This window comes from Toxotes jaculatrix, chromosome 18 (assembly GCF_017976425.1).
Source record: "Toxotes jaculatrix isolate fToxJac2 chromosome 18, fToxJac2.pri, whole genome shotgun sequence".
NCBI classification, from domain to species: domain Eukaryota; kingdom Metazoa; phylum Chordata; class Actinopteri; family Toxotidae; genus Toxotes; species Toxotes jaculatrix.
The window spans coordinates 19,041,437-19,052,022 of record NC_054411.1 but is presented as its reverse complement, the minus strand read 5'-3'; the positions used below and the strand labels follow the sequence as shown (position 1 = coordinate 19,052,022).

Below are 10,586 nucleotides of genomic sequence, written 5' to 3'. Positions count from 1 at the left end.
GGTACAGGTCTTAGTATTGGCTCTCAAAAAATATCAGTACAAGCACAGCGTGAAGATCATGGCTGGAGGCAGGGAAAGGAAAGTAACGTCAGCTCCGAATCTTTCATGACATTGTTATAAACTTTCCTTCCAGACCTAAGTTTTCCTCTCCGCTCAGCTTGCAGCAGCTGATGTCATCACCTCGTCTCGCCCTCTTCAGTCTGCCTGCGAATGCCAAAGAGCAGAGGTGTAAAGCTGTCACCTCAGCTCACCTACCAAATACTTCATCCGACTTTTCATGGTGATATAAATGATCAGGCATCTGTTTTCTCCACATGCTCGGGCAGAAGGTGAGGATATACTCTGAACAGGTCATGAGATTCACACAATTCAAAACCATGAAAAACATGAAATCACAAACTCACCTGGAGTGTTTGTCTTTGGAATCGCATTGCTGTTAGCTGCATGAACATAAGATTTGGGTTGTTTGTCAAAACCATAACCTGTGCCAGAAACCCACAGTGGCTTAGGCGAAAACCGTTTTTCCTGCCGAGTGCCAGTCACAGGTCGCTACAAGCCTCTGTTTGCCCTCTCTGTCTGTCTTCCTGTGGTGTTCAGATACATTCTTCTCTGACACCTGGAAGCTGAGGGCTCAATGCAGGAAGGTAGGAGCCTAAACAAACATGGAAGGTGTCCTACTGGGTCTGTGGTTTAGGGTCCACACCCTGCACCCTCATGGGTTCAGGTGACAATGATATGATAAAGTAAATGTCTTTACCTCCCTTACTAGAAGTCACATTTTATCTTCAATACTCACTAAACTACATTTTTGTTTAAAGAAACACACAAACACACAAATCTGAAATATCACAAGAGCCTACAGGAAACAAGACCACAGATCTACAGTCAGGTCAGCAACACCGGGGGGCTTTGCTTTGAGCTGAATGCTTACATTAGCATGCTAACATGCTCACAAAGACAATGCTAACATGCTGATGTTAATCAGCATGGTTTTGCATGAGGGAAGGATTGAATATGCATAGCAAATATCATGGCTTGCCATGAAATTTGCAACACACATTCAAACCCAAACAGTTGTTGAAGTACTCAAAACCCCAAATCTAAACCTCACAGTTGAGTTAGAAGTAAAGTCAGATTCATCCTCTGGGAACCATGAATGTCTGTACCACATTTTGTGCTAATCCGTCCAGTTGTAAAATGCACTTTTGACACCTTATCAGTGACCTGTGCAATTGCTGTTGCCTTTGCTAACGCAATATTGAGAAATCTAGGAAGTCGTACCAAGTGAATAATTATGACGCCAAATGATCTGACAAGTATTGTGAGGAAGTGTTTTCGAATTGTCACCAGACAGAAACTGATAAAAGTAAGGCTGGCTTTTTAAAACACAACTTCAACAGAGAGCTGAAATCACAACGTCACATCTACTCTAACAAACAAATATCCACAGAAGACAGTCATCAGCCTCATTTTCCAGAAAACCATGGTAAAGCCAAATTGCTCTCTGCTTCAGGCCAACATGTCTCTGCTAAAGAGGCAGAGATGGTTAGAGGCTGCCAAGACTGTAGGAATGAACTTCTTCTTCACAAAAGAATGAAATATTCCCAATAATCCATGTTGATCCTGACACTAAAAATGATTAAACATATACATCAACTTGTAACCTGTCAACAGGAAGAGGAACTCCTGGAGGGGATTGGATGAAGCCAAAGCCACAGCCGTTAACATCTTAGAGTTCTTCACGTAAAAGATGCTGAATGAAACTGTCATGCACAGCTGTGTCCTCGACCAGCTGCTTTGCATGTTAGGCAAAGATTTGGAGGTGGCCACTGCCAAGAAGCTCATGGGCAGATATTTTAATAGAATGGATGAGATTTTAAAGGAGGGACAGATGTCATGCAGAATTTCTGTCGTGTAAAAAACAATCTTTAAGAGCTTCCTTTTGTTTTACAGAATCCGGAGGGGTTCCGTTAGAGTGGCATCAGTCTTCTTCTTCAAACCTTAAATTACCAAAATTTCTCATACGAGGTCGCACAGAGAAGTATGTAGTATTTGGGTCTGTAACGTTGTTTGAAAGAGTGCTTGTCGGTGTATTTCGTCTTCATTACGCCCTCTTTTTGTTACCTAACCTGTGGGTTTGGTCGGTTGAGAGCGGGAGAGCAGCTTGTCACACACACACACACACACACACATTTTGTCTCACTATCTTTGTGGGGACATGCCTTGACATAATGCCTTCCCGAGCTCTTCCATTAACCTTAACCATCACAACTGAACGCCTAACCCTAACTTTATCCCTAAGCAAAAACCAATTCTAACCCTAATCTTAAAACCAAGTCTTAACTGTCAAAAAGCACTAACTAAAATGTCCTCATAATGGTTTCGATACAAAGTTTGTTCACATAACCACAGAAAGACATTTAAACACACACACACACACACACAAACATTTCTCCTCCCCTTCTAACTCTGTGCCACATGAAAGCAGTGTACACCCCTCTCTCTGCATGTCAGAGGTGTGTTATTAGTATCCAGAGACTCCAGAGTGTCTGCTGCACTGTCACCTCCCACAACCTCCTTTACACGCACTCTGTGTGTGTGTGTGTGTGTAATATATAGATGTGTGCAACCTGTGTCTGACTCACTCTGACAGGCTCACCAGGAAAGCACCGTCAGCAAACATTAAACTCCTTTTGTGTGTGTGTGTTTACTGTCTTCACACGTAAATACATGCAGAAAATAATACGCTAGCAGCCGATTCAAATGTAAACATTTTTTTTTTTTTTTACTAATTCTCTGAAAAACAAATGCATTTAAGGCACAAACTGTTGTGCCACTTTTGATCTACAGTTTACTCTATAAATAAAAAGACCTGAGTACAGCACGTTAGTACAATATATACAACTTATTTTTTAAATGTTTAATTACCAACTCACGATCACTTTTGCTCTTGATGGATATTTTTACAGATGTCAGGGCCTTGTAGTTAGGAATTAAAGGGCCACTCCAACAATCTGACACATGGCAATCGGATTACTTGTCATGGCGGAGCATGACACAGTTTGCAAAAACAGCTGCGCAGTGTTTTCTGTAGCAGCTGGAGAGGCTTTGATAGCTCTGAGAAAATGACCCTGGTGATGTCATAGTGACATCATTAGGGTTATCTCAGTTTTGAGTCGGAGATTAAACATTTTTTTTAAACAGAAAATGTGCATTAAAAAAGTAGAGGCAGTCTAATGAAAGACAGCAAGCAAATTATCCTGTATAAATCCGAAAAGTTGGTTCTGCTTTGTTTCCGTCGCTGTGTCGTCGTCCTTCATCCCAAAACTGGCTGAGCCAAACTGCTGCTGACATTATGCGGATACTTGGACATTCTCTCATAGCAACACTGACAAATTAAACTCAAGTCTTCAAGCCTTGGGGATCCAATTTTGTAGCAGATGTCCATGTGGTCTGACTTGAAAAATGTGATTTCATAAGGCTTTTTCCTTTTCACAGTGATTATAAAACATCAGCTCAAGGTCACATGGGAGGGAAGAAACTGAAAAAGCAAAATATTTTGCAGTAGTGTGAACACCTTTGAGTACATGTAATCGACTTTTACAGGCCCTTAACAGAGTACTCCTGTAACATTGCTGGACTCATGATGGACAGTTTAAAAAAAAACTCTAATCTTTTTTATTCCATGTATTCCTCTTCCATGCCAAAACCTGGCACCTATGGACACAATGCAATTCAACTGCTCACAGTTTGGTCTCAGATTGAGGGGTGTTATGCAAATAGCGGCTCATGTAGCCGTGGGGGAGCAGTGGGGCTACAGAAGCTTATACCCTTCAGGACCCACAGACGTTGACTAAAGTGACTTCACTCGAGGCAGCTGATCAGACTCGTGCTGCTCCCTCTGGACACACAAAAGGTTTTATACAACCTTTTCACATACACAGTAGGACTCCCCAACACCTGCAAACTGACTTTGATGTGTGAAACTGGTGGAGTTTCCCTTTTACAAAGTCATAATGATGATAGTTGCAGACTCGGGGACAGAAAAATATCGCAGTCACATATTTGCTCTATTCAATCCTCATCTAGATGACATGAAATTAAAAGTTCGACTTTGAATCTACAGTTTCACTTGTTGGCTCTTCATGATGTTCTTGCCTGTTGCTGTGTGTACATATTTAATCCCAGCATTCACGTCCACGTACAGTTCTGTTTTTATCAGCCAGAACCATGTTTTGTAGGGAAAAGAATTTTTACACAAAAAAAAAAAAAATGTAGATGGACGCAAACAATGTTTGGTTGTGTTGTTCAGTCTATGATGTTCTCCCTGGTGGAAATTAACTTCTAACTAATTCAGTGACTGAAGGTTTGTATTTTTTTAAAACCCTATTTAATCGCTTCTCCAGGGTTTGATTCCTCCGTCGGGTCGATATTGATGTTTTATTTTAAAAGGTTATCAGCCTTTCAGTGTTGTCCACCCTTAACATAGTGACTAATCACAGTTACAGACCTGTTCTCTGTAAAAAAAAAAAAAAAAAAAAAATCTGTAAAATGTGCTGGGTTTCAATTCACTGGGAGAATTTCAGTAGAATTCAGTTTTACTGTGAAAATGTTGTGTCAAGGGCCATTTCCAGGAGAAGGATTTCAGAAGTTTTTAACATAAATATGGTCATATTAAACATATTAAATACAGAAAATATCATCAGTGATTTGAAATAAAAATGTCAGTATCAGTCTCAGCTCTGAAAAACCCACATCAGTCATTCCCAGGCTCTGTTCTAACCTCGATGTTATGGGTTTATAAACTCCAGAGAGGAGAACAACAGGGTGACTGAGGCCAGCACTTTTTTTTTCAATCCACATTTACTGCAGAAAAGGCTGTTTTACCACATGTGTGTCAGGTTTTACAGTCATGACTCGTGTCTGATGATCACTGTCAGGTGTTTCTGGTCACAACAGCGCTCCACTCCATCATCCATAAAATCCCCCCGGTGTTTAAGCACAGGGCTCCGTTCAAATCGTTCAGCCAGAGTCCAGAAATGAGAGTTTCAGTAAACGGCTCCCATACTCTGTGTGGCTGACGGCGCTGTTGATGGTGTGTGGTGCGTCGGGCCCGTCGGTGGCAGACCTAAATGTGCACCTGGCTGCTGGTACCAGTTCTGGTGTGTATACTCCCCCATGTAGGTGGGTGAGGAATCAACTGGAGGCTGATAGGGACCCTGCCCCCTGCTGGTAGGATCCAGCATTGCATTATTTTTGATGCTGCCGCCGCTGCTGCTGCTGCCGCTGCTGTTTGTGTTGCTGTTGCTGCTATTGTTGCTGCTGCTGTTGTTGTTATTGTTGTTACTGTTGCTGTTGGTTTCCCACACAGCTGGAGATGGAGGAGAGTTGCAGGCCATGGAATCGCTGGCGTCTGGACTATGCTCAAGAGGAATTTCCCCGAGTGGAAACTCTCCATTCTTGTAGAGCTTCTTAAACTTGGAGCGACGGTTCTGGAACCAAATTTTGACCTGGAGGGAAGAACATTAAAAGTGGAGGCAACTTAAAGAAATCTCAATGAGCAAACTTAAATGAAACTTTTCTGGCAAAAATGCTGAAAGACACTAAAACGCACCATAGAGCTGCAGGTATACAGCAAAGTCAGTGGATAATTCTGTCTTCCACATCAAACCTGGTCATGCAATCCATTGTTAATATTGTTAAGGTTGTTGAGAGCAACATTAAAGCTGCACTCAGTGTTTTTCTGCTTTTTAGCCTCTTTTAGCTCATTGTTTTGTTTTGTTTTGGTTTATTCAGTTTGTTTCCCCACTCATTTTCACTTCAGCTTCTTGATCTATTTTATTCTTCAAATGTAACTACTGAACAGCAATTGACAGTTTTTTCCTCCTTTTTTTCTGTTAGTCATTAGGCAGACAGCTATGAAGTAATATTTAACCTCCATAAAGACACTATCCAGGAACCGTTACTTATCTTAGCAGAACCTAGTATGGTAATATATTTAAGTATGTTCTGTTACTTTAATAGATCATTTAAAGGATATTTTAGTATATTCTTTCTAACTTTAAACCAGTATCATATCAGACCAGACTCTTCTCATCTGCCCAGTTCAGGTTTCATGCTCTTTTTACATCTCCTCAGTGTTTTTGCTTTGGTGTGGATTGACACTTACTCACTGACACTACTGACTATTTACTGTGCACAAACTTCAATTTTCTGTGGCTCTTCAGCCTTTACTTCATAAACCGACAGTTCAGCTAGTTTTTAAGTTTCAAATGACAGCTCAAATACTGCAACGGACAGTTAAACTGCTGTCCATCCCTACATATCAACTGACACTTCATTTTTTTTTTACAGTGCACTTAAACTGCACTGTATCTGTGACGCTTCATAATTCATTTACTGTCATTGTTTACAGTGGCTGTCATCTTTCCCGATTAGACTTCCTTCAGTTCCTTTCAGTGCTTAGCCTTTGAATGTTTCTTCAACTACTGTCACAAACTGACAACTCAACTGCTTAAACTTGAAATTGAACAGTTCAAATTCTCTCTGTGATTACACTTCAACTGATCGCAGCTGCTCTCAGTTCGTACACCTAAAAACACACTTCAGATCCTTTCAGGATTTCAACTTAAATGGCAGCTCTCGGTCAATATCTCGTGTGTAAAAATTTTTAAGACATTTTAGTCTGTTTTCAGTGTTTACACCTGCAATTTTCAGACATAGCCTCCTTTAATTATCACTGCATTGTGTTATATTTCTGTCACTGGACTGGATGGCGTTCCCTGCAGCCTGACCTGTGTCTGTGTGAGGCCCAGCTGTGCTGCCAACTCAGCCCGCTCCGGCAGGGCCAGGTACTGGGCTGACTGGAATCTCCTCTGCAGGACTGCCAGCTGGTAGCTGGAATAGATGGTCCGTGGCTTGCGCACCTTCTTGGGCTTCCCGTTGACCATCCGAACCTCCATGTCTGGTTCTTCTTTCACTGGGAGAGGGAACAGTTAAAGCCATTTAATTTTCCTCTAACACTCCTGTAGGGATCTCACAAAATGTAACACAGCAATTATGAGTTTGGGTTTTTTTTTTTCACTCAAACAATGAAAGTATTTTCCTTCAAACAATGCCATTAACTTGTATCGGGTCTCTACATTACATTCTGTGCAGAGATGTTGTAGCACAAAAATAGCCACGGCTGCTACAACCCCGAAATTTCAAAGAAATTCTGCACTCTGAACTTATAATTTTGGTCTGAGTGTCTCCCACAGCCGGGGAGGGAGACAGAGATTTATAGGTGCTTTTCATGTTGCCTGGAGGCCACGCTTGTATACATCCTTCCCTGTTTACGCTGTTATTCTTGTATCTGATTGTTTTTGTGTGTGTTTTCCTGTAGAGACACAACCAACATTACTCAGATGTCTTTATTTACATTTGATCAGCACATTTAGAATGTATTGCCATAAATTGGAAATGGCACATTATTTAAAAAATATATATATATCTTTAACCATAAAATCTCTCTGTAATTTGTGTGAAATAGTAATTTCATATATTTGGGCATTTACATCATTTATATTATTTAGTGAGCAGATTAAACTAAAGTGTAACTAAAGTGACTCAGCATATTTACTGACTTCTTTCAGACCAAAAGAAAAAAACAAAAAACTATTCAGCAGCCAGACTTTTAATTTGGGGTTATGCTTTGAAACAGTGTTTAGACCTTCATGTAGGGAGATGCAATTTACAGGAGTTAAAAATAGCTACAACAACAACATAATCAACAGTTAATTTAAATCAAATAAATAAGAAAAAATCCAAATTAAATAAAAAACCAAAAAGGAAAGACTTTTCTGTTTCGTGTCATGTCCATTTTTAAGAGGGGTTGGGGGCTACTTCAGGAGGCCCTGGACTCATGGCCTTAGTATTTCTACTATTTAGATATTTATATTTTAAAAAAAACACCAAATAACAATCATTCACCTATTTATGTTTTGGTTTATTTATGTTTTGGTTTGTTTATTTATTCATCAGGGCGTGGCCACGGGCCTTGCGTGATAAGGAGCCGTCCTTGTTGGATGATTCAAAGGCCAAGGCTGACTGACATGTCGTGACACCTGATGTGCGTGGCTGTGGGCCAAAGTCCCCTGAGGCCATTTCCAGCAGTCAACTCCCAACTGGAATGTCAAAAACAGTACACCAGTCTGTCGAGTTTGTCTTTTTTTTTTTTTCCTCTGTAGTTTGCACAGAGACACCTTCCAAGCTCGAAAAGGAGCCAAAGGAAAAAGCTTTTGAACCCAGTATGGCAGAACTGAAAAGTCAGGTCATGTTAGTTTGCTCAAAATGTTGACCTTTATGCTTTTGTAGTATTATCACAGCATCTGAGTACTGAGTTTATATTGACATTATGTAATATCATTAAGTTTCTAACCATTTTATTTTGTCATACACACTGTTGTACAGTGAGCTTCTTTATGTTTAAGTTGCCTATTTAGTGCACACAAACCAACTGTGTGTAAAGGGAAGTTGAAGAAGCACTGAATAGAACTAGGCCATGGCTTCAATCCAAAGGCCTTAAGGCTGATCTACTATGTTTCTATCAAAATAAAATCTCAAAGAAGTTCAAAGACAAGATGATAAACAGGACAGCTTCCAGAGAGCTTCCATTTACTGTGACTCACGATGTCAAAACAAGACAAAACAATAACCCAGTGAATGTGTGTCCATCAAATTTAATGGTCTTCTCTTTGAAACGTGCTGATCTGCAGACAGACCCTTCATCTCGCCTGGAATGAGCTCCTGTTTCTTTGACAAATACTTGTACAAAATCCCACTCACATTTATAGAAATTCAACTGCAAATCTGTGTCGTCCCCGGCACGTAAAACCAGAAGATGATCCACTGACAATAAATGGCATCCTGAGTTGAGCCAAGTAAAGTTTCCGACCTTTTTAGCAGGAGGTGACTGCAAAACCTCACCCTGATTCCAGAGGTCCATCCAAAGCCTTAACCCTGAACCCTGGTATTCCTGAGAAAATAAAACTATTTCAAATATCTACACTTTATAATGTAAATAAATATCAGTGAATGCTACGTCTGCAGCTGCACTTTAACACAGCTGAATTATTCATTTGGTTATAGTTTTATATATTAGTTTAACAATACAACAATAACTCATTTTTATGAAGCGAGCTTTGTACCTCACATAAATAGTCGGTGTTCTGCGAGTCCTGCTCCTTTCTAACATCCTCTAATGATGGAAAGTCAAATGTTCAAGATCAAGACAGCATCAGCTAAACGCTCCAAACATATGTATGAAATGTGGTGTAAAGAGACGCAGCGGAAAACTGAAAAAAATAAAAATAAAAACTTAATTTCCCTGGTGCCTAAAAATCCTATTTTTCCTTTTCTTTTTTCTTTTCTTTTCGAATGATCAGGTGGTAAGTGCAGCTTTTTTCGGGCTTGGACAGAAATGTAGAGGAGCTGGAGTTCATGAAATGAAACATTTATACATTATAAATTCCAACTTTTTTTTTGGTAGTGCTTTAACTTACCACTGTCCTGCATCGCTGACTGCACCTCCCTGCTGAACGCACCGTGCTCCCTGTATGTTGCATGAGGGTACGGGTACTCTGTCTTGCCAACAGGGTACGCACCGCCGGGAGCCATCCCGTTCAAGTTATAGTGGTATGCGTACGGGTTCATGTGCTGAGCTGAGTACGGCTGCTGTGCCGGGTAGAAATCCGGCGAGCCGTGGAGCGCGCTCTGGCCGCTGTAGAAGCCCATGTCTGTGGATGAGGACTCCGGCAGGGTCGGGGAATCCTTGGTGGCCGAGATGGAGCTCCCAGCCACGGGGAGCGAGGGTTTCTTCTCCTCGAACACAGGTGAGGGTTGCCCGTTCATTTTCAGGATTTCTTTTGCTTTTTCTTTTTTCTTTTTTTTTTTTCCTGTGTTCCTGCTCTAAACTCTGAAACCAGCAGTGTTCAGAAATCCACACGCAGTCTGGAGCTGGCGTTCCCAAACTCCCTTGACGCAGCAGCCAGGCTGTCCACCGTGGCGGCGCCCAACCCAACTAGAGCTCCTAATTACAGGGCGCGCCGAGCTGAGCCAAGCCGGGCAGGACTGAGGGGAGTGGATGTCTCCTTCTCATTGGTTCGCCTGCTCGCTCCCTGCCTCTGCCCTGAGGCCAAGACAGCGCTGACTGTCGCCTGTCTGGCTCCCTCTTCTCCCCACAGAAACCTCCAGTAAGCCTCTCCTCGGGCCTGCACCAGAGCGCATAAACAGTTGGCAAGCCCGTAAAAAGTCCTCTAACTAACATTTACTTGGACATATCTTGAAGGCTTTACAGCATCCGAGATTCTCAACGGAATAAAGATTTACCAACCCAGCCGTGCATAATGGTGTTGTGATAAGGAGTGTTTACGCTTAAGCTTTACAGTGCTGCCTCCCATTCAAATGCAGATGCAGAGCCAAGTGCTGTTGTCGACCCATGTTGGGAGTTATTTACAGTTAATTAAGGCTTATTTAAAAAAAAAAAAAAAAAAAAAAAAAGCTTTTCCCTCTTTACATGTGTTGACTCGGGCCTCGGGCTTCTCCCA

General features: G+C 41.4%; 1 protein-coding gene across 1 annotated transcript; it reads right to left on the bottom strand.

Annotated features, from left to right (window-relative positions):
* Window positions 1-2,764: 2,764 nt before the first annotated feature.
* On the bottom strand, window positions 2,765-10,267 carry LOC121199071 (homeobox protein Dlx3b-like). Its single transcript, XM_041063528.1, has 3 exons — window positions 9,543-10,267; window positions 6,795-6,979; window positions 2,765-5,510 (listed from the first exon to the last, which is right to left on the bottom strand). The coding sequence occupies exons 1-3, from the start codon at window positions 9,889-9,891 to the stop codon at window positions 5,049-5,051; spliced, it is 996 nt and encodes a 331-aa protein (XP_040919462.1). The 5' UTR covers window positions 9,892-10,267; the 3' UTR covers window positions 2,765-5,048.
* Window positions 10,268-10,586: the final 319 nt, after the last annotated feature.

What these genes read in the sequence shown, in the direction of transcription:
- LOC121199071 (XM_041063528.1), bottom strand. Translation starts at nt 9,891, where the DNA reads ATGAACGGGCAACCCTCACCTGTGTTCGAGGAGAAGAAACCCTCGCTC. An exon ending in GTCAGCGATGCAGGACAGTG is followed by an intron (nt 6,980 to 9,542) that starts GTAAGTTAAAGC and finishes TCCCTCTCCCAG; the next exon opens with TGAAAGAAGAACCAGACATG. An exon ending in TGGGCCTCACACAGACACAG is followed by an intron (nt 5,511 to 6,794) that starts GTCAGGCTGCAG and finishes TCTTCCCTCCAG; the next exon opens with GTCAAAATTTGGTTCCAGAA.